We start from the raw sequence: 24,578 nt of genomic DNA, 5'->3' as shown, positions 1-24,578 counted from the left end.
TCTCTTCTGCACTATATTCACTTTTTTAACAGTCTTGTATCACCGCTGTAACCCTGAACTATATTCACTTTTAACAGTTTTCTTCATCTCCTTGTATTTATTTCTTCATCTCCTTGTATTTATATCTACAAACTTTTTCACTGCCTTTTTACTAACATGTTTTGCACTATGGAACTGTGATGCTGGAAACTTGAATTTCCTTCGGGATAAATATATAACAATAAAGTTAACTATCTATCTATCTATCTATCTATCTATCTATCTATCTATCTATCTATCTATCTATCCTATTGTTATTCATAACGAAAAAATCCTGCAGGTATTTTCATATAAATATTTGGGAGTAATGATTGATCATCTGTTATCTTGGAAAGACCACATTGAATTTGTCTGTAAAAAGACAAAACAAAGAATTTACTTTCTCCGCCGCCTCAGGTCTTTTGGGGCAAGTAAACAAATTCTTCTATTGTTTTTTACTTCTGTGATTATGAGTGTCCTGCAGTATTGTTATACTACATGGTACAATAATTTGTCAACTACTTTAAAGTCAAAACTGCTCCAACAAATGAAAATCTGCTCAAAGATAGTAGGTCAACCCCTTGAGAAACTCTATGAATCAGCCTATCATAATAACATCGTAAGGCTGGCTAACAACATCGTCTCTAACCCCAATCATGTTTTGAACAGTGAATATCAACTGTTACCATCGAATCGGAGATACAGGGTTCCACGATTTAATAAGGTTAGACTGAAGCACTCTTTTTTGCATCAGTCAATCCTTAAACTAAATATGGAGCCTAATCCCAGATCAAATGTGCGTTAAAGGGCCCTGAATATTGTCTTCTGTGATTGTAATGTTTAAATGTTTGTATCCTTGTTTATTGTCTTTGTCCTTTCTGTGATGTTGCAAACGGAGCTGCTGTTATGCAAAACAAATTTCAGACCTGTCTGACAATAAAGTATAAAGTAATAAAGTAATAAAGTAAAGTAATATCTATCTATCTATCTATATTTAGTCAATGTGGATAATGTGGATAGAGTGACATGCTGCATTCAAAAGATGTAAAAAGCAAGAATAAATAGACCAGGGAACGTTTTGTGTTTGAGTTATATATTCATACTTTAATTATTACTTTTGCATCAAGAACATTTATTAACTCCTTAAATTAAAGTTGGTATAAAACTTTCAGTAAGTAGCATGTTACAATTTCTCCCTGATAGAATGTTTTAAGGGTGAGTTGCCTTAAAGTGGGACACTGCCTAATGTGGGACACCTAAGCTATTTAATGTCTTTCTAATATGCCTAAATGCTTCAAAACTATTAAAGTCTTTATTTATTTATTTATAATCGTATTGTTTGTTTGATGTTAGATTCTCCATGTAACATCCACTCATAAGCCTGTAGGTTTTGCAACAGCAATAACAAAGTAAGTGGTAAAATGACTGAACATGGGATTGCACATTTAGCACTGAGTGTTTCCTGCATTAATTAAGGTGATTTTTAGGCCTTTTAACAGACGTTTCAGTGTCCCACATTTCAGACATGACTGTCCCACATTAGGTTTGTCTGAGAAAACTTGGCATTAGAGTACAGATATACCATTTCTTTTATGAGAGTGATATCGGCCTTTTTCTTTCTTTTTGGGGTTTGATTAGGACACATCCTGGGGATTTCGGAGTGGTACTGGGTTTGGATTTAATGTATTGACTTCATATCAGGCTAATCCACCCTATCTAGATTGACTGCAGACGTGCCATTAACCCCCATTTCATGCTTGGAACACATCATACATTTCTTAATGTAGACCATTGACCATACCTGCTACAGTTACATATCATATATTGTTGGATTCAGCACAGCCATACCATTCCAGCAAACCCTGATTGGTGATACTGGGACAATCACAGCCAAAGCTGCCTAAAAGTATATGAATACATTCATCATAGACTTTCATATTTGATATTTCCACTTATTGTAATTATGTGTTTGTAGTACTGTATGTCCTCAATATATTCCCATTCTGTTTCTTCACACATGTAGAGGAACCCCCTGGCTACTATCACACCAACTTTGGGATCAATCAGAGCTTGCATTATGAACTTACGTGAGTTTCGGTGTACCATCTCCCATTCGGCCTGGCTTTATTTTGCACTTCTTTTATTTATGAGGCATGTCACAATATCTGTCAATTTAACCACTTTTGCAGTAAAATATTTTTATACAAGAATCCATTTCATGTGTAGGAGACCTAAGAGAATATGAAAAAAACATTGTTGTGCTTTGTTCTACCTCCAGTAGGGGTATCTCAAAAACTAAAGCACTTTTGGGGGTAGCCTATATACTGTATGTTCAGCCTTCATACAGCTGTGTGGGGAAACTCTTATTCAGCTGCTATCAGTGTGAAAATGAAAGACAGAGCCACATTACTCACTTGACTAGATTTGTCTTCAAAAGGGCATTGATCAGCGTTAAAGTGCTCACAAATGTCACTGAAGTGGGCCTACTGATTGATAATGTATATGTGATAGGCTTAGTGTTGCTTAAAGGTTAACAGCAGTGAGCGTATGATGTGCATGGCTGTGAAAAGGAATAGATTAGTTTTGACATTTTTGCTAAAATCTAATCAAGAGACATGTCACCCTGTGATCTCTCATGTGAGTTAGACTTGGTTTTTAGTCAGATTTTCTCAGTAGGGTTGGACAAATCATTTCTAGGTTTGTGAAGAGATATATTAAATTACACATCTACATGCACAACATAGCCAGCTCCATTTGCAGATGGCAGTGTTGTCAGTGAGAAGGTTGCTTCCATCTAAAATCAAACTACAACTCTGCAGTCTCTTCCAAGGTGCTTTCATTTTGAATTCACCAGGACCAAGGGATTTATCATTATTAAGTAAGCTACAGTATTTTATCATCTCAGATCTTTCAGCAGTAAAGCAAAGTGTCACACGAGTATTATGCGCTAATATTAGAATACATCAAACTGTATGTTCATTTCTAATGTTAGAAATCAAAGGTTGTGTCCCACATTCCAGTCTAGATTTGAGACATAATACGAAGATGTAGCTTTAAACCAGTTCAATGAAGGCTGTTCTGTGCCTGAGGACATTCACTAGCGGCCACTCTGCCGAAAGGTGTCCTCATTTCTTAGTTTTCTTAATTGTGGCACACTGAGCTGATATCCAACAGAGGCCCAACACAGCTTCTCGTATGCATTATTACATTGTAAAAACAATGTCATTCCACATGTACAGAGAGAAAACAAACACACTGAGCACAGCACACTTGATTTTAATGTTTTAATTCCACTTACATGAAAGCACATAACCAAATAACGTACTCTGAGTGTAACTTGAATTCTGAATCCTGCATCCCATCTTTTTAAAACCAAGATACTGTAATAGGAAGAAACTGGCACTACTCTGTGACTACTAAATGGTCATAACGCAGCTTTCTAACAAGTTATTTTAATGATCAGTTTACATTTAGCATTGTTTTAGTTTGTCTTTTCACAATGTACTTTTTCAAGGAAGGTAAATGTTACTGTAAACCACCTGGTTCGAGCTAAATCCTAAGCGATAAACTGCCAGTTTCAAAGCACGGCTAACCCTCACACCATACTACTGAGAACCACATACATTCCAGGAGTCAAATCAAGAGTCGAAGGGAAAATACACACAAAAAGAAAATACAAAAAACACCTGAATAGAAAAGAGTAGAAAGCCACATAAATGCACATGGCAAAAGTATCCTCTGCACTGCTGAAGAGATAAAATATCAAAAGTTACAGTATCAAGCCATTTTGTCAAGTTGTTCACTTTATATCTTAGGCTGTCTATACCTTGTCATGTGTTATGGAAAACTGCAGGAAATTATAGTCTACACATTTCACTGAGAGTGAAAAAATTTCAGTAAAATGGAATGTAACCCTCTCAACCAAACGGTCAACCAAAGTTTAACCATAGTGGCCATTCATACAGAAAACCCTTTCCGACATCCAAATGCACATAGAACCCACTGAGCCATGACACATGTACCATCCATAAAAACACTACCTGCTACACTGGACACTGACAGGGCGGGATGGATACAAGCAATATGGTAATAGATCTTTACCCAGGTAAATTCTGCCATCTGTATGATCACTGCTATTGTCAGATGAGACCTAAAATTTAGTGAATTCAGACCGCTGTGACCATTGTTTTTTTGTTTTTTTAACAGTTTACATGCTTCAAAGGATTTTGTAGACCCAAGTGTCACAAAGATTGTAAATGTTGAGTTCAAGTAAAAACATACAAATTATCAAAATTACAGTTAGAGGTTTTTTTTGTTTGTGTTTTCCTGCAACAGCAGCCGTTTGCTACAGTGAATAAGGTTAAAGAACATGGGGCTGATTTGGATCTAAAAGGAGGGATTTCATCTGGACTGAACCATGAACAAAAAACAAAACGAAAAATATAAACATCCACGGGTTGACACAATGAGTAATGTTGAAAAGAAACAAAAATAACAGATCTATTCCATTCTTTTCTCTGTGGAGGTGCTCATACAATTAACACACACACTTGAATGTATCTGCACACACATACTGTACTTTACACATTGTGAGTGGAGTGTAAACATACATATCTGTGCATGTATGTGCACACACAACCACACACACAACTTAGGCTGGTGAGAGGTAAAAAATGTGTGTTTTTTTTTTCTTTTTTTTTCTGGTGTTCATTTCTTCTCAGTTGCCGTCTCCATCTCCTTTTCCTTCTCCTTCTCCTTCTCCTTCTCCTTCTCCTTCTCCTTCTCCTGCTCCTTCTCCTGCTCCTTCTCCTTGTCCTTCTCCGGCTGCTGCTCCGTCTCCTCTCCCTCGCAGTCGCCTTCAGCCTGGGAGTCTGCCATCCACAGCTGCAATAAAGCAAAGAATACTGGGATTAGTGCACGGTAACTGGGAATCCACACTGGAAGCAAGATGTAAGCAAGATGTAAGCAAGATGTAAGCAAGATGTAAGCGAGACGTAAGCGGTGCGTAAGCGTTCTGTCATCCAATCCACACGGACTTCGTGTCCATTAAACGGCATCCTGCGCTCTCATTGGCTGTAGCTCGTGGCCGGAGTCCCCGACAGGTCCAGATATTTAGCATGTTAGATATCTAGAATGTCTCTGCGACTGCGAGGAATCTGCAAAGAGTCGGTGAGCCTCTCGCCTCTGAACACTTCACACATCGAGCGCCGATGTGCGAGCGGCGAGCCAATGCCAATTTGCCTCTGATCCAGGGCTTTTGTCGGGGAGCTCCAAAAACTGTCGGGGAGCGGAACATCAGGGCTTAAGTCGTTAACTAGGCAAAACTGCCTTCACCAGGCTGACTGACCGCAGACGTTTACTGAACCAAAATGGTTTTTATGTGGGCTCCATGGGAAGAAATCCACCGTGTTTGTAGGCCTATGAATTGATTCATTGATTGCATTTCCCCCGCCCATCATAGCGTGTGAGGGGAATCTGCCTGTAGTGAAACAGGCTAGCCGACAGACAGACTGGGAGCCGTGATCAATCAATGTAGATACGATTAATAAGTTCAAAACACATACAGATAGATATTTGTGTGATTTAAACAGCAGTCTATACAGATTATGCTTCACTAAATGTGTGAAAAATAGACTTGACTTGTAAAACAATCGCAGGGGGTCTCCGTCAGACGAGCGCCTCACGGAGTCGGTGTGGATGGATACATTTAATAAAATGGAGGCGTATGTGTTCCGTGACACGCGCGAGTTATGGAAGTCAAAAAATGCTTTTAGTGGGGATTGCACATTAAGCACAGGAAAAACCTTTGCATCTCAAATATTTAGTCGAGTTTGATGAGTAATGCGAAACTCAACCAAACCAGTACAGAGATAAGGGACTGCAGAAAGTTAAAGTATAAGACACAGCTGACATGCAGGGAGATGAAGATGGGACACTCACTGTCAGATTGTCACGGAGCAGCTGCATGATCAAGGTGCTGTCTTTGTAGGAGTCGTTTTGGAAATTGTCCAGCTTGGCAATGGCCTCATCGAAGGCCTGGAAGAGACAGAGGCGGCCATCAGTGCGTCAAAAAAACAGTGTGCAGGTTTCCAAAAGAGATTATAAATTCACAGACATGAGATGGATTTAAGTAAATACTGGCAGGGCAAAAATGAAAAGACAATGGTTTGAATAAAAAACACAACATCAAACAATCATTGATAGGGTTCAAGATAAAAGGGTGCACCCAAAGTTCTTTTAATGATTATAACACTTATGATGGCACAGACCCATAGTTCCAATCTTTGGGGATAACTTTGCAACTGATGCTACGACCCTCAGTGTGTGTGTGTGTGTGTGTGTGTGTGTGTGTGTGTGTGTGTGTGTATATGCCTAATAGTTTTTATTTTTTAAATAAAAAGTTTGACATTTTAGGAAACACGCTCAATGTCGTGAGTGACATCACCCTTGATGTCACTCTCATGTGTGTATGGTTACATAAGAGAGTATCTCCAACGGACGGTTAAAAAAAATATATATTTGTCTCTCGCCATTGACTACAGTACATATTTTTTCTGAAATAAGGTCCCATGTGGTCCACCCCCTGACTGGAAGGGTACAGTGACTGGAGCAGGAGGATTCTAAGTCACAACAACACCTCCGCTTTCAAGTAAATTCATTTGTTACGGACCGACCAACCCACATTAACCTCATATTATACTTTTCACCAGATTCAGGACAATTCATCTTTTAGAGGACAAAACAAATGGAATTAGAAAACGAAATAAAATACTAATGTGAGAAGAGCACGGTTCTTACCGTCTTGGCCAGATTGCAGGCTTTCTCGGGCGAGTTGACGATCTCGTAGTAGAAGACAGAGAAGTTAAGAGCAAGCCCTAAGCGGATGGGATGTGTAGGCTCCATTTGTTGTTTGCTGATGTTCAAGGCTTCCTGGTAGGCTTCTTGTGAATTACTGATGGTGCCTGTACATAGGAAGACAGACCAATCAGGAAGACGATTTTTCAGATGGGAAAAACAAGATCTCTTGAGGTGTGTTCGCATTACTTTGTAACTGCCCTGGATAGGAGAACACTCCACTGTGCACTCTGTGTATACATGATAGTGCATGTCCCCGCTTTTCAGTCTTCTTTCTGGCAATCACTACCACACTTGCCATATTAAGTATGCAAAAAAAAAAGGCCGTTTGAATGCATTAAACATAAATGTCAGTATATGGGTGCTCTACAGTTGTAGCGTCAGCCGATTTGACCACAGAGATGCGAGTGACGGATGGCTTGACCGCACGTTACTGCAATACGATAACGTTTCTTGTCCATGACAGAGGTAGCATGCAGCTTTAGCCATGATGTCTAGCTCTGCTGTGTTTCCATACTTTACTGTATGTGTAGTGTTTACCACTTTGGATTTAAAATGTGAGGGTGCAGGTCGTATCCATGCAGACCCTCCGCCGTTTTCTACTTTCTGCTTGTTGTTTTGGTTGAAGGCTACAACTGCACTACTTTCTATGGGATTGCAAATATACTGCTGAAACATACTGTATGACCCACAGAACAATCTGAAATTTAGGAGAAAAAAACTTTAAATAAGCCTCCTGGCAACCAGTAGCAGCCAACACCCTGGCGCTGCTCCTGTTGCCATGACAACCCAGCAGCAGCCCTCGCCTACATTTCGGCTGACAGTTGTAGGTCAAGGACGGGGAGGGTGTCAGTATTCTGGCCACAAACAACACCTGAAGCAAGCCTGGTTTCATCCTAAAGAGTATTTTAATGACCATTAATCAGCACACATTCGTCTCATCCTCCAACAGATGTGCAACAACCTATCGCCATAGAAACAAGGGGCTGGATCACACAGCAGTGGGTGTTTCTAGCAGTAGGTGGCACCATTTAAATTCTCTTTTATATTTGAAATGTCTTCCGTACTGCTCATGCACCCTGAGCATAATAATCTCCCGTGTGCAGGGTCTGAAATTAGCACCCACTACCCGCCAAATGCGGGTAAATTGTTGGCAGTGGAGGATAAAATTGTCAGACAGGGAAAACGCTGGGGATGGGAACTATGATGGGAACAGAATGAATTCCTACTTGTCTGATTCCTTAGCATGTCATGCCTCCGTGACTACTGATTCCTCCTCAATGATTTCTGTTTCAAATATTTAAATAATCATACTCATTCGAATTGTGTTTTTATGCAAATAGCCACTATCGATGACAAAAAGAAAGTACAGCATAGTACTGTGTACAGTACCCTCCCACTCCCACAAAATAGGGCTCTCCAAAGAGCTACGGCGTAATTCTTACTCTGGAATTTACTATACATGTTTTTTTTGTAAAATATACAAAACATTGAATGACATCAGGTCTAAAATATTATTTCTTCATTTAGCGCATAGATTCCAAAATTGGCAGATGAAATTTCTGAGAGGCAGACAAGAAAATTACTTGCATGCCACAGTGGCGGGCAGCGAAAAAAGTTAATTTCAGATCCTGCCCCTGTGTTTTCCTTGAGTGATTGCACAAGAGGTGGATGGAGAGGCTAATAGTGATGTAGGATGAAAAAAGAAAACTCCAAAATGACTGCAACTGCTACAGATCACAAAGGTCTGCTTTACTTACTAGTCTTGTTTTCTTCATTGGCCACCTCAGCCAGGTAGCGGTAGTAGTCTCCCTTCATCTTCAGGTAGAAGACTTTGCTGTCCTCAGCCGAAGCATTAGGGATCAGATGTTTGTCGAGCAGCTCCTGCAAGTGAAGGTGTGCAACATTAGTGTTGAAATGTGTGGAACTCAACACACAACTGCACTAGAAGTTACAAATCAGTTCATAAGTTAACTCAACGTTGACAACAGTATTTGGCAGATGTGTGGGTTTGAGTCACATGACTTGGACTCAAGTCAGACTTGAGTCACAAATTTGATGACTTTGGACTCGACAAAATTGAAAAAGGCTTGCAACTCGACTTGGACTTTAACACCAGTGATTCGTGACTTCACTTGAATACTTGATTCCTTCCCCCGTGTTCAAAGATGAATAAGTATGTCATTTAAAAAGTGTGTGCACAAAGACGATCAACTGCCCGGTCCTGGGGTAATTCCGACAGCGTCGGAGATGTTTGGTTTGTACAGTATATTTTTTGAGAGATCCTTTATTCATTTGTTTGGGAAGAGGATTTACTTGTGGGGAAATTACTGAATTGAACAAACTGAACAGAGATCCTCTATTTGTAAAAGTGGTGTTTATTTTGTTGAACTCTGGGCTCTTTATTTTTGGTGAATATTATTGTGACTTGCATTAGATTATCATAGACTTAATTCTCCAGACCCACTTTGTTTGAACCAATCCAACAGCATCCAATCAAGTTGCAGGAGAAAACCATGAAGAACTAACATTACGTTACTGAGAAGCGCCGAGAGACAGAAAGTAATTTTGACTTGGAGGTGAGCGACAGTAATAATTACAGTACACAAATGCAATGTTTGGCGGTACGTACATCGGTGTTTAGTGTTTACTACTGTTGCCAGGCAGCCTACTTTCCTTTCCGGTAACACTCGTTGACTTCTTGCTTATACACATAATATTTTGTTTGTATGCCTCTTGGCATTTCCGAGCATATTGTAACAACGCGCTGAGCATAAACACCTCTTTACATGCTTATAGTGCGCGCGCCATCTACGGAGGCCCGCACCATGGTGTCTCGCGCGAGTATAAGCTTTACTCTGTTGTTAAAATGGCATTACATTTGGTGAAAAGCGCATTATGACTTGTTTAGGACTCAAAACTCAAAGTTTAGGACTTGGGACTTACAAAACAACGACTTGGTCCCACCTCTGGTAATTGGAGAGGTGTGTTTAAGTGTGCCACCTGAACCTTAGTTTGGAATAGTCCGCATATTTGCTTTAAAAGACAACCTTAGCCTCACTGTTGCAGTCTGCTTATTTCCTGCATTCCTTCATCCCTGTCAGTCATTTTTTAGGTCTTTCATGGCATTATTCAGAGAACCTTTTGCTATTATCACTGCATATATGTTGGTTCTCTAAGGTAAAGATTTTGACAAACACTGTATAAAGAAAACAACTGAAAGAAAGGAAGACGCTGACATATGGACAATGGTGTGCAAAGCTGCAGAACTATTTTGCTTTGGTTTGTCGTGGGACTGACAGAGAATGTATCCTAGTGTGATTTCAAAGAGTCTTGACTTGAAATTGGAAAAAAAACTCCAACAAAGTCAGGACAAAACATATAAATAGAATATGCAACATTAAACGGAGCCTCTCAGAAAATATTAAATGCATCACCATATACTCTCACTCTGATACAACTTTGTTTGTGTCTCGGAGTGGCAGTGAATGTGCGGATACAGGATGTATCCAAATACTAATGTATGATATTAAAACATCTGTGGGGGCAGGGAGCCTTCCTTTGCTTAAAGCATCCCTTGTCTACATGGTAGGATGATTTCAAACATGAAGCTTTAACTAGTCTCAGACATATTGTAAATGCTCAAGCACACCAAGACACAACACTATCACAACCACTACATATTATTTCCAAATAATTTGTTCTCCCCAAATATGAAGTAACCAGAAACCCATGTATTACAGACCTCGTCTCTGGCCCTGTTCAGACCTGGTATTAAGATGCGTCCTCAGTGATCGGATCACAAGTGGACAGCTCTAAGTACGTCTGTTCACACCTGTCTCCACATGTGTCTCCAGTGACCACTTGTGATCTGATCTCACTTCCCTGCTCTATATGCAAATAAACACGCAGTAAACACATGGCTGATACAGCAGACGTTGTGACGTAATACTACAGGAATGTCCGTCGTAATATTGTGAATTTGGGTACATTTTAATAACATCAAAATATAAGGTAATTGGACCTTATTAGTTTTGCAAATATAAAACCTTCATGGTTTGAAAAATTCCAAATGCAAATAGTTACAGTATCACGATTGGCCACTGGGTCAAATTGGCTGCAACATATCCAGCTCTCTTAATACATCCATGCCCCGACCAGGCCAGAGGCACTGCAGTGAGGGACTGAATGCAGGTTGCTGCAGTGGTGGCTGAGTATTCTTCTGTGCCACATGGTGTAGAGAACAAAAATATATTTAACTTGACCCCCGGGTCAGGTTAGAAACTGACCTCGAACGGTTACGGTTAGGCACTGACCTTGAACGGTTAAGGTAAGGCACTGACCTCGAACAATTAAGGTAAGGCACTGACCTTGAACGGTTAAGGTAAGGCACTGACCTTGAACGGTTAAGGTAAGGCACTGACCTTGAACGGTTAAGGTAAGGCACTGACCTCGAACGGTTAAGGTTGGCAATGACCTCAAACGGTTAAGGTTAGGACAGGTCGTTGGGCTGTGAGTCTCGCAAGAGTTTTTGCATTTTTTTGCAAGTTTTCGCAATTTGCGGATAACCTTCTAGACACGATCAAAGAGAAGTCCAAACCGGTCGACTCGATGTTAGAATTGGCTTCGCAAGGCTCAGGGCAGAGTTAAAACCGTAAATGGCGTGTTGAGCCATTTTCAACCTATGAAATGTCGATTTTTATTTGATGATTGATAATTGTTGATTGTTTTATAAATCTGGTAAGACACGTCAATATCAACACCCACATTGTCATACAATTTAGTTTACAGCTCAAAAAATATGTTTATGTGTGCAGTACCTTTTTAAAAAGATAGTTGGAAGTGATTTCAAACTGGAATCACTTCTTAGTTCCACTATATATATATATATATATTGATACACACAGTTCTCCTTGTACCTATCGTTTTCACTGTTGATTTCCACATAGCAACGTTTGACATTTTAATAACTACCTGCACGTGGAGCACTTCCTTCTCACCTTTTAATCCCTCCCTCAGCCAGAGATTATTTCAGGTCTAAAACCATGACCTCCACGCCACCTGAATTTTTTCTTTGTCAGCTCATCCATCAATCTTTATTCAAGCATTTACTCTTCACTTCCTTCCACCCTGTTTTCCCACGCTCCATTGTCTCTGCTTCTTACCAGTACTTCCTTGCAGATGTCGTTCAGCTCCTTCTCGATTGTCGCTCTGTACTCCTTGGCCAGTGCGATCTTCCCGCTGTCATCCGGCTTGTGCTCCATGCTGGACACCACCCTCCATGAGGACCTCCTAGCCCCCACCACATTCTTGTAGGCGACAGAGAGCAGGTTGCGCTCCTCGTGGGAGAGCTCTACGTCCTCCTCTGTGACAGCCTTCATGGCTGCAGCCATGTCGTCATAGCGTTCAGCCTGCTCGGCCAGTTTGGCCTTCTGTACCTGCTCCTCCTTGTCTGTCATGGCTCCTGTGTGGGCTGAGGAAGGAAGGACAGAGGAGAGGGGGGTCGGGAAGGACAAAACAAAGGGGACAGGAGACAGATTAGGAAGACAGAGGAGAGAGTGTTGGGGGAGGGCAGGAGTAAGGAGAGAAAGAGAGGAGCAACATGGTGAGGAAGCGGGGAGGGATTTGATCATTTAACTTGAATGCAGGACGACTACAGTACACATTGTCCTTCCTGCGCAACCTGATTTTTCAGAGAAACCTGGTTTCTGGTATGCACGTTAATGTACATGAAGATACAAAAGATAGCAAACAGTCGACCAACATACTTTGCCTACAGACTAGTTGGAGAATATTACATGGACAAAAAGTCCATGTCACGCAAAACATTTGGTACATTGGTCAGTATCACTTGCATTACATTATTCATCACATTATTTTCCATTATCAGTGTTTCAGTCTCTCACAATGCTGGTTGGAATGCTTTTTCAATAGAAAGTGTGTCCTGGGTGTGTGCACGCCAGCTTTTTAGTTTTGGGATTTCAGCCTGGCTCAGTCTGGCACAGACTTGATTTATACTGGTGACTAAATTGACTTGGCATCCAAGTCATTAAATGTACCACAAGAGAAAGTGGTTGTGTGTGCAGAGGTTTTACTTCACAAATAGACATTTCTCCAGACAGATTCATTTTAACATAGAACTTTGCAAAATAGCATTATGAAAAAAAGTGTGGTAATAGTATGACCATAATATTGAAAACAGAACATTTATCCACTTCATTAATCCGTCGTTAGTTTTCTAGATTAATTGTTTGGGCTGTGTAATGTAAAATGTAAGCTAAGACAAGATATTGTGAGATACTGAAAGAAAAACAATTTCCCAGAGCCCAAGGTGACCTATTCAAGATGTTGTGTTAGGGGTGCAATTGAGGATTATTTCCATTATCAATTAATCTGCATAATATTTTATCCATGAATAGATTAGTCATTTTCCCTATAAAATGTAAGAAAGTAGAGAAAGAAATTCCATCGCAATATCCTAGACATGCAATTTGAACTGACCGTTTCAAATTGCATGTTTTCTTTTTTTCCTAGCAACCGTCCAAAACCACAGGATATTCTGTTAACCATCATGTATGACGCAGAAAAGGAAATGCTCGCATTACTGAAGCTGAAACCAGTCTTAAGCATTTTTTGCTTGACAAATTACATAAATGATTAACAGCTTTTCAAAATACTTGCATTTCCTGTCAATAATCATATCAGATGTATGTTACATAATAATAAAAAAAGACTCTATACAAGGTTAAAAGGAGGTTACGGTAAGACATCCTTGTCCTGATCAGACCTCTGATGACACCCAAGTACTACTTCTTCCTGGCTAAGACATTTTACAATTGCCTTGCTTCAGTAGGATTCAGGATAACTGCAGGACTGTTGCAGTGCATAAACAATACACCAAATTTTGCAGATCATTGTTTACCAGCTGTCTTGGAAACAAGTGAGTCTTAATCATTTATTGTAATTTGTCAAGCAAAAAATGCTAAACAGCTTATCAAAAATACTTGCAGATACATTTTCTGTCAATAATCATATCAGATGTATGTTACATAATTAAAAAAAAAGACTATACAAGGTTAAAAGGAGGTTAAGGTAAGACATCCTTGTCCTGATCAGACCTTTGGATGACACCCAAGTCACTAGTACTACTACTACTTCCTGGCTAAGACATTTTAGTAGGATTCAGGATAACTGCAGGACTGTTGCAGTGCATAAACAATACACTAATTTTGCAGATTATTGCTTACCAGCTGTCTTGGAAACCAATGAGTCTTGACAAATTACATAAATGATTAACAGCTTATTAAAAAAATACTTGCAGATACATTTTCTGTCAATAATCATATCAGATGTATGTTACATAATTTAAAAAAAAAAAGACTCTATACAAGGTTAAAGGAGGTTAAGGTAAGACATCCTTGTCCTGTTCAGGCCTCTTTCAGACTTTCACAAGCACTACTACTTCCTGACTAAGACATTTTAGTAGGATTCAGGATAACTGCAGGACTGTTGCAGTGCATAAACAATACACCAAATTTTGCAGATTATTGCTTACCAGTCTGTCTTGGAACAAAACGCAGAAACACCAAAACCTATGAGACTAGCTCAGCTCAGTTCAGTCAGATCAGTGAGTCAGATTTGCCAGCAGCAGCAGACAGACGGACAGACACCTGCACCCTTCAGAGGAATGTATACCACCCAGTTTCACGTCACACACACACATACACCGACGCACTGACACACACACACACCTGCCCACTGTGTGCTGCAAAGGATACAGGCCTTTTGGTTTTAATATTTCCAGTGTGTAATGTAAAAATACATCTTAACAGCGCTGCAGATGGACACATAAAACCCCCATTAATGACGTAACTGACTCAGTTTAACTGCAATGAAAGGAGCCGTTAGCTTAGTTCAGTCCAAAGTGAACGCCCTTTTTTCAGCTTCCCGGAAAACAAGGCAGAGATGTCGGGTTTTGCGAGCATTGAGCATTCATTTTAAGGTTGATTCATGTACAGAAACGATCGTGGTACACCTGGAAAGCTGCTTTAAAAGAAATGGATGCGTTAAAGAGCGGTTAAAGTGCGTCCCCATTAAGCAACCGAACAATGACTGAGCTGCTGCGGCGCATCACTGGTTTCCTCTCTCACAGCCTCTAGTAGCAACCATTCAAGCTGGATTTAAAAGAGTACCTCCAAAAGCACACAGTGGAGCTAATGTACCGATTTTACCGTCGAAATGTGACGTTTTAGATGTGAACTGACCTGCTGAGTTTGTCGTTAAGAGACGATGTTGTTCCTGATTCCTCCCGGCAGCACAGCTGATGATCTGCTCCCGCTCATCCACGGGGTTTCCCTCCAATCAAAGACTCAGCAGCAAGGGTCGCACCGGGACGGGTGACGTCAGACCCGGGTTGCTGGGGCAACCGAAATTGAGGCAACATTTTTTAAAGCCATGGAAACTGGACTTTTTTTTTTTTTTCCTTAACATATTTAACACACGGTTTGCGTCCTTGAATCCATACTAACATGTTATTTAGCACACTAAAACAAGTGTGTGAGATATTTTAGTATGTCCAAAAACCATAGTATGAAACCAATAGCACACTTTTTTTCCCTTAAAGGTCCCATATTGTGCTCATTTTCAGGTTCATACTTGTAATATGTGTGTCTACTAGAACATGTTTACATGCTGTAATGTTTAAAAAACACTTTATTTTCCTCTTACTGTCTGCCTGAATATACCAGTATTTACCCTCTGTCTTAAACGCTCCATTTTAGCGCATTTCAACGGAATTGCGTTGCTGGGCAACAGCTTGGGTCAATGTGTAATTCCTGTCAGCTGATGACATTCACATACACTGCAACCAGGAATAAACTGGGACACATTTAGAATGTTTTACGTTTAAAATTGTGTAAAGGGTCTAAATATTGTATATTTGTGACATTACGAATGGGCAGAAATCACAATTTCTGAATACAGGCTGTGTGTATATCTCTGTATATTGAGCGTTTTGATATTTTAACAGTATTTATGCTCTTAAACCTGCTTTATAATGTAAAAGACCTGAAAATTGCACTTTTTACAATATGGGACCTTTAAGTATAAAATTTCACGTTGCTAGGCGAAATATATATTTAGAATTAATTCAGACTTTGATTCTCACAAACCGTCGTTTTGGTCATACGAGGTTGGCACGGGTTACTATGGTTACACGTCTCCAACCGGCAAGGAGGCTCTCGGGAAGGGACGACGTAAATTACTGCTCAGTGCGTCCGAAACTACATCCATGGTCCGAAAAGATACATACATGGATACATATTGCTGTTTATTCACACAAAAGTATGCTGTTCGATAGTACACTTATTGAGTATGTAGTGCATAGTATACAATTTCGGACGAAGCCAAGCAACCTAATGCTATTCTAATTATTATACTAAATTAAGTAAACAATGCCTTTATAACATACTATTTCTTCATTTGGTTCAATGTCACTCTTTATTCTCTACTTCTGAAATCCAAGTTGGTTTTAATGTATGAATGTGAAAAAAAATACATATTCCATGAGCCTTTGTCAAACAAGGTACGCAGAGACACATGGGAGATATAGTTGATAAATTCCATCTTAGGCATGATGAGAAGGAGTTCAAATTTGACTGTTTATTTGGTAGTAGATATCGATGTGTCAGAAGAACAGGGACAGAAATAGACACAGCTTCTCACATGGAGAGTAAATTAACCATAGTGAGATAACATTTGATTAATGGTAATAAATGAGCATTACTGAACTAATGTTAAATTGATCTATCATTAGACTAAGCATCTGTCATTAAAGTAGTTCAGGCTGTGCCGTCACGAGCCTTCTGACAGGTGACACCATTTTTCAAACCCTGAACTTACAAATCTTAAACTTTCTTTGAATCATACCCAGACAAAGAGATGATACTCAGCTACTTAAACAGGCCTTAGTCTGCCCACCATCCCTGTTAATTTAGTGCACTAGTCTTACAAATAGCCAATAATTAGTCCCTCTGGTATCACACATAAATCCTGTTCCTTGACCTGTCTTACAAAAGAAAAACATAGCAATAAAAATAAACATTTCGAACCTATTATCTGACACGTTTATTACAGCATAGCCTATAGCTGAGACGCAACATATACCTGAATGAAAGGTGAAGCTCCCTGAAATGTGCTCCTAATGGAAGCTCAACCTCTTTTGAAAATTGCCAGAAAGATGCATATTGTTCATAATTTGGTCTAAATTAATGTCACACATTTATGTCACATAAAGCCCAAAAACCAAAGTGTTTCTTTATCACTAGTATAGTGAGATCAGTTTCTGATTTGCGGTTGTTTTCATCTCTTCAATCGGAGATGGACTGTGCCTGGAAATAGATGATCCATAGCCGGTGGGAATCTAATTAATTCCTTCACCTAATTAATCCAACTAATTCATTTTGTGCAAGTGCTCCTCTTTTTCCCGTCAGTATGTCTGTGCTTGAATCCAAACAGATGGGACATAACACACAAAGGAGTTCTAGTAGATGTCTGTTTGTATCAATGAACATGTGTTGTTTTTTGGAATTCACAAGTTTACAGATGGGGAGGTTGATTGTGTGGGGGTGAGACAGAGGAATAATGTGGGTTATGACTCATTTAGTCTAGCAGCTCAAACCATTTAAAAAAAGCAGCATGGCACTGGCTTTATTTTTCTATTCGTCTGAATACTACTAATAAAAAGAGTAATTTCTGTTATGACAAAGAATCATTTTGTGGCTTTTTTTTTAGAGACACTGAATACAAGGCCAGTTTGTAACATCAGTAAATGCAGTGCTGTGGTTATTGCTTTGTCTGTATGGCAAGACAACACATCTTTTCTGTCACTGAGTCGGAGCTGAACTGATGCATCTGTCACAGCTGGAGAAAAGGGACCTCAGGAAATTAATGCTTTTTGGGACGAAACAGAGTCAAAGACGTCATTTTCAGTCGGTCGAGTGACTAATGGGTTCAGACAGGATTTTTGTTAATTAGACACACATGGTGCTGCAGTTTGAGTCATTTCCTGTTGTCAGCAGTTTGGCTGACGCAAGGCTTTTATGACGGTTGCTATCAAGTTCTACATCACACCACTGATATATTTGTTTCATTACAATTTGAATATCCGTTTCAGATTTGGCACTGGTGTTCTTATTGTTTGCGTCAAAATCTTGTTTTTCCATGTATAACCCTTGTTGTCTGTCCATAATATTAAGGCTCCAGATTGACTAAATGCAATACTGTGTACACAAATATGAATCATTATTCATTAATTATTGCACATTTACAAGTGACAGCTGGTGTCTTATAAAGATTTCACATTTACATAATGTGGAAAACAAAACATTTACGCTCTGTGAGCAGTGCACCAGCTAAAATGCCATCAATTTGGACTGTAAATATTGAAAAAGGCCAACCAAACAGTGAAAGCTAAAAGTGAATTTTAGTCCACCAAAGTAGAAAAACAAACAAGGGTGCATCCTACAACACCCAGAAGGCAGAAAATATGCCATTTTATGAAAAGAAACACTTTCTAGAGAAACGCAGATATACCACAAAGTAAAATTTAATAAAATGCTATAATACATCATTGGAGCATTCATTCATTTTCCAAGCGTACACATGTCTCCGACACACTCCCGTAAAATTTTATTAACTTACAATTCATGTAGCAGCTTGGAAATGGCTAGCGAAATTTCACATTTTTGTGACATGAAATTAGGATTAGGTAGATGAAAGATTGCAGTATACCAGCAGACAGCGCTGAGGAGGAGTTCCATATTCAACAACTGATATGAGAAAAAAAAATGTCACAGCCTCCTTTTGATTCAATACTCAAAGCACAAATAAAATAGACGAGGTCACGTTTGTCATTGCTTTGATAGCAGCAAATTTAAATATCTGAATTCTCCCACCCAAGCCGAATCCGTGCTTTGTTTGAGGACACTGTATGTGTTTACCTCATGTGTCATATTTGCTATGAAGGTTTAATCAGTCAATTCAATCCATTCAGATAGAGAGGTACAAGCGCTAGCAGCAAGAAATACTCCTATGTGCACAACACATCAGGGCAGTGAGGCATCTGTTCTGAAAAACGGTGTGGATGAAACGAGAAATCACTTGGATTGTTCCTGGATCGTACAGGTCTTCAGTGGCCCTGAAATTAAAACCGGCATTTATGTTTAGTCCCGCGTGTATTTAAACATGAGCGAAAAAGAGGACTGGATGGGAGGAAGCATCGTGTTAAAGGCAACCTGGCCTGTGAAAGCCTAAATGAAGATAACCGCTTCATGTTAATAACATCAAATCATCCATTGCTGTCAGACTGAGACAAGTGCAGAGATGGTGCAGGGCCTTGAAGGAATCCGGTTCCAGGGTGACAGTTTATGCCTCCACTCCCTCTAACTCGGCAGGCAGAGGGGATTTTGGGTGCTTGCTCTCGAAGTGTTGCTTGAAGGTTTTTGGGTCTGGCATCTGGGACTGCAGAAAGGGACAATGCATCCAAAAGAAATGTAAGGGATAATGTACAGAGAGCCGGTTATTGTTGTGAAAGGAACCCCGACAGGGCGATATTGCGGAGTGGTCTCTCATCGTCCTGAAGGGGTTTATTTCACAACAGTGATTTGCGAGCTGTACATTATCCCGCTTATTACACAGATACTTACTTAAAAAAATCAATAATTTGACACAAAAACGGTCCGCCAGAGTCCGACATCAGAACTGCACCCATAGAACGCTGTGATTGACCAATCAGAATCGAGTATTCAACAACGTCTTGTAATAATATGTTATAACTAAGGGAAATGGCAGAGGCCTTCTCTTTGGAAAATATGGCCTCTTGGTGATCAAAAGATGTTATACAAATCTACAAAGGGGATCAGATGCCAGCAGAAAGTTGAATGGAAAATAAAAGTCCCAGCTTGAGTCAGGTTTTGACTTTTGGGTTGTCAGAGTTGAGACACACTCACCTTGCACACAGAGCAGCTGAACACTAGCGCTGCCTTGGCTGCCGTCTTTTGATCGTGACCCTTGGCCTTCTTCATCTCCGCCTGTTTCTTGGCGTTTTTCTGCTGAGACTGAAGCTTCTGATGCCCGCGTGCCATTCTGGCAAAGCCTGAAAGGGGAGGAAGCAAGGAGAAAGGACTTAACGTTTACTTATACACATCAGTGTTAAAACATACTACATCTACCATAAACAAGTCAGTTATTAAAAGCCAGTAATAGTTCTTTTAGTGCCCAGTGCCCACAGAGAAGGCTTGCATAATACAGTACAGTAGTGATACCATTGTGATAGCAAAGGTATGGGTGGCAGAGACTATCAAAAGTTGTGGTCTATGAGAGAGGCAAGTCTCTCATTATTTTAGGGCTGACCCAAATGCTTCGAAGCTTCGACCGTTTTTTGTGTGTAGAGGTGCGTGTTTGTACAATAGTGCAGCAGCAGCTCTGTCCCAGGCACGGAAACGGTGGAAATGGAGACAGACAGACAGACAGACAGAAGAACATCTCTGCCTGCTAGGACGCGCTGCAAAGCTTTAAATACCTTTGAATATTAGTCACCGAAGCTTCGAAGCCCAAAAAAAGGTGTTCGGGACAGCCCTACATTATTTCCCATCAGTCTTTTGCAGGGCCAATGCCACACCTTTCATATAGGCAGCTAAAAGTTTAGTGGCTATAAATACTGTAAAAGCAAACAACAACTGTAAATCAGTCAGGATCAGCCAAAGTAAACAAGATAAAGTTTCCGTTTAACCTGAAATGAAATGCAGGTGCTTCAGCTGAAACACAGGCAGGGCTATAAGATCTCGGTTAATGGATTTCATGAAAGTCATTCAGGACGGGGGAAATCAAACAACAATAGAACTGCTTAGCTTAGTGACTATACAGGGTACGATACCAGGAAGCAAGTTTACAGAGTTATCTGGATAATTCTGTTGTATAAACCTGCAGGTTTTAATAACATATGTTTCTTGGAGCAGGCCAAGGTTTGGCAGGTTGTGATACAGATTTACTTGCAAATAGCATTTTAGTGCTTAAAAGCTCATGTGCCAGCAGCAGAAGGGAGAGGTTTCTGGTGTGGGGACTGCTGCTCCTGCTGCTTCTCAGTTTACGACTTTGTATTGTCTTTTTTTTTATATATGTCTTTGTTAATAAATCCTATGGATTTTGAGAGTTTTAAAAGGTGTCTTTTGTGGTCGGTTTGGGGCAATGTTGGAGTGTTGTTCGCCCCAATAGGGCTGCCCAAGGGTGGGGCGTAACACTGGTATTGGTGAGGGCAACAAGTTCTGTCTTGCTCTCACAGCCATTTATATATGGATGATTACTGTGTGGTGGGATAAAACTAGTTCTTCCGGTCCAGCACAAGCTCCACAAGATCCTTCCTTAGGGAAAAGTTTAGGTGGATGAAGGTAAATGCATACGGTCAGGGCGTCGGTTTCGGTCCATAGATGTCCCCAAAGAATGCAAGGATACTTTAATAAAGTTTATTTTATACCTTTAAAAGGGCCCCAGGGTAAAAATGAGATATGGGTCCCAAGATGTTGACACAAGGACCTGATATTAGGTACTATAGCAGCACTCACTCTAAATCCCATAATAGTTTATAAACTTTAATGGTGCATAATCCAAAATTACCATACTCTGGTTGAGAGGGTAACCCTGGGAAATGCAAGGCCCCTGGAGGTCTAGGGACTTGGGGTGGTTGTCCACTTTGCCTTGTTGGTAATCCAGCCTTGCTTTCTAGCAAGGTCTATGTACATATTACATTTATTTATTGACGGACTGCATACACTATGTTCACCCACTCACTCTGTATCTTTTATATCTCTATTATTGTTTTTATAATTTTTGTATACCTTTACCTCTCCTGTGTTTCACTCTGTTTGCTGATGTTTGCACATGTTGCTGCTTTATATAAATAGTATGCACAGCAATGCATTCAGTGGTAACTAGTGTTGATTAACTTGTGGAAAAATCTGGCAAGTCTGCTAAACACTCAGTATGTTAACATATGTCAACACCATATGTTAGCCAAGTTAGCTGATTTAAAAAACTAGATTTACTGGTGCTTGGAGCTTGAAGAATATATAGTGTAATTAGTCATTTCAGTGATATGAATGTTCAGATGTAACATTAGGAACAATGTGGGAATACAGACAAGAATTAGCAAACTGTTAGCTAACCATTTAATATCCACTCCACCTCTATGTTTACTACTCGGACAAAGTCCTTTCTATAATAATAATATTAATAATAAACTGTATTTGTATAGCACCTTTCCAAACATAGTTACAAAGTGCTTTACATGCAAAAATCAACATAAAACACAATACAGAATAAAAACATAGGCCAAAATAAAATGTTGAACATAAGGCTTTTGTACAAAAAGTCAACAATAATGAAATGTTCCCTAGAGACAAAACCTTGAAGTTACCAAAGCACATCTGGCTCCAGTAACACCAGTGTGTTTCTGCAGCTGTAACGTGGGTTAGCCTAAGATGCTAGCTACATGTAGCTAGCATCTTAGCTCGCCGGCTAACCTCAAACTGACTACCTCTCGGCCTGTAGGAGACGTTAACCAGTCAAAAGTATCAACCACATGTTATAGCTTATACAAAGTGTAAAGGGAGAGCAGTTCTTACCTGTTAAAGGTAACAGTTTGTGTGGTTTGTTGGGCGCAAACACACTCAGAGTGACAGCTGCTCAGTTAGCAGACAGCTGAAGGCTACTGGTGCGTTCAGGGACACTCGGGAAGAGTAAGCACTACGTCACCGGAAGTTACGACACACAAAACTTTTATCAGTGTTTTTTTTTTTTTTCATTTACAAATATTAAGGCATTGTAATCTAAACTCAATATTTCTAAAAAAAAAAATGTATTGAAGAAAATTCATTTACAAACATTAAGGCATTGTAATCTAAACTCAATACTTCTAACATTTTTTTTTATTGAAGAAAATGAATTTACAAACATTAAGGCATTGTAATCTAAACTCAGTACTTCTAACATACAAGGCACAATTGGATAGGAAAGATAACTTAAATTATAAAAAAATAATAATAAAATAATAACAAAAATAAAAGAGGGGGTAGAAAATAATTAAAGGAACAAAAAATAAATGCATAAATAAATAAATAATAATAAGACTGCACTCTTCCATAGTCGCTCTAAGGCAGGTGTCAGCAACCTTTATTATAAAAAGAGCCATTTTAGGCAAAAAAATAAATAAAAATCTGTCTGGAGCCGCAAAACATTTGAGCATTGTGATGAAAGTAACACAGTTTATAGTCTATGTATATAGTATATAAGTCTAATGCAGTGAGGGCCAAAGTGCAAATGTACGACGGAGTATTAGGGCGACATTGAGGGAAAAAACATCTGAGATTTACAGAATAAAGTCATAACATTACGAGAAAAAAAGTCGTAATATTACGAGAATAAAGTCATAACTTTACGAGAAAAAAGTCATAACTTTACGAGAAAAAAAGTCTTAACTTTACGAGAATAAAGTCATAACTAAGAGAAAAAAGTTATAACTTCACAAGTAAAAAAGTTGTGACTTTACGAGAATAAAGTCATAACTTTAAGAGAAAAAAAGTCAATACTACGAGAATAAAGTCATAACTTTACGAGAAAAAAGAAAATAACATGTAAAACTACTACTTTATAATATTATGACTTTATTATCATAATACTGCGACTTTATTCTCGTAAACTTATGACTTTATTCTCGAAAACACATATTTATTTTTTTTTCCTCAATGTGGCCCCAATACTCTGTCGTACCCTCGTACCATAGACCTACAACAATGATAAATTAAAATTAAAATGTAAACAAAAAACAGATATTCATTTCCATTTTTAAAAATCCACGGGGAGCCAGTGGAGAGGGGTTAAAGAGCCGCATGTGGCTGACCCCTGCTCTAAGGGGTCGTCATCATATATGTTCAGTTCTTCATAAGCTCTAAGGAGAGACTTTGCATGTTGTCCATTCATTAGTCTTAAAGCAGTGAGATGATTGTCCACAAGGTCCCTTTCAAAAACAGAAAATAGGGGTTTAATTTTCCTCCATTTCGATGCATGAATGAAAAAAATTGCCAGCAGTATCAGATTGTTCAATATCAAGTCACTCTTAGTGTCCTTCATGTTAATACCAAACACAATATTTTCTCTCATGAGAGGAGCAAGTAGTTGGATTTATCCGTGTTGACCAGCTAAAAAAGGTTAATGAAAATGACGTGTTAGGAGCAGTATACCAAACTGGGATTTTAGGAATGATAGGATAACACAATTAACCTATCAATATTATTGCTGTTTTTTTTATTGTCAGACACGCTGCTTTTTGTCAACTCTAGGGAATATGTCACAACCACAACAACGCATAATAGATGTAACTCACACTCTGCCTTTTATTTACTCCTCTACTCCATGGTTGTTGTTTTTTTTTGTTTTCTTGTTTTTTGTTGTTGTTTTTTACATTTATCCTTTGATATTGCAATATATTATCAATTGTTATTTTATTTGTTTGTTTGTTTTATTGACACAAAAAACATTAATTACTTCTTTATTGTTTTCTTCCATTTTAAATATCTATATATTGTAATTTGCTTAATGAATTGTATATATGTATATATGTATATATATGTTTTTGTTTTTATTTTGTACTTTTT

The 24,578-nt window shown here is 39.1% G+C and overlaps 3 protein-coding genes across 6 annotated transcripts in view; all 3 read right to left on the bottom strand.

The window, feature by feature from the left end:
* The window catches only part of sf3b4 (splicing factor 3b, subunit 4), a 54,459-nt gene extending 40,116 nt beyond the window's left edge, over positions 1 to 14,343 (bottom strand). The window contains exon 1 of the mRNA XM_074614050.1: positions 14,340 to 14,343. The gene's annotated coding sequence lies outside the window, so the exon portion shown is untranslated. The remainder of the gene's footprint in view (positions 1 to 14,339) is intronic.
* LOC141754779 (14-3-3 protein beta/alpha-like) lies at positions 3,289 to 15,296 on the bottom strand. 4 transcript variants are annotated; one of them, XM_074614058.1, is made up of 7 exons: positions 15,138 to 15,296; positions 12,039 to 12,346; positions 8,634 to 8,757; positions 6,817 to 6,980; positions 5,959 to 6,054; positions 4,818 to 4,902; positions 3,289 to 4,781 (listed from the first exon to the last, which is right to left on the bottom strand). In XM_074614058.1, the coding sequence occupies exons 2-7, from the start codon at positions 12,330 to 12,332 to the stop codon at positions 4,726 to 4,728; spliced, it is 819 nt and encodes a 272-aa protein (XP_074470159.1). In that variant the 5' UTR covers positions 12,333 to 12,346; positions 15,138 to 15,296; the 3' UTR covers positions 3,289 to 4,725. The 4 variants fall into 4 exon arrangements, with proteins under 4 accessions (XP_074470159.1, XP_074470160.1, XP_074470157.1 ...); XM_074614059.1 differs by having other exon boundaries at positions 3,289 to 4,775; XM_074614056.1 differs by having other exon boundaries at positions 3,289 to 4,902.
* A 3,166-nt stretch (positions 15,297 to 18,462) lies between these two features.
* znf706 (zinc finger protein 706) lies at positions 18,463 to 22,690 on the bottom strand. Its single transcript, XM_074613218.1, has 3 exons — positions 22,551 to 22,690; positions 19,881 to 20,026; positions 18,463 to 19,392 (listed from the first exon to the last, which is right to left on the bottom strand). Exons 2-3 carry the CDS (start codon positions 20,013 to 20,015, stop codon positions 19,297 to 19,299), a joined length of 231 nt encoding a protein of 76 aa, XP_074469319.1. The 5' UTR covers positions 20,016 to 20,026; positions 22,551 to 22,690; the 3' UTR covers positions 18,463 to 19,296.
* Positions 22,691 to 24,578: the final 1,888 nt, after the last annotated feature.

Source organism: Sebastes fasciatus, chromosome 17 (assembly GCF_043250625.1).
Source record: "Sebastes fasciatus isolate fSebFas1 chromosome 17, fSebFas1.pri, whole genome shotgun sequence".
Taxonomy (NCBI): domain Eukaryota; kingdom Metazoa; phylum Chordata; class Actinopteri; order Perciformes; family Sebastidae; genus Sebastes; species Sebastes fasciatus.
Note: the sequence above shows the minus strand (reverse complement) of the source record. Positions and strands in the feature narration are given on the sequence as shown.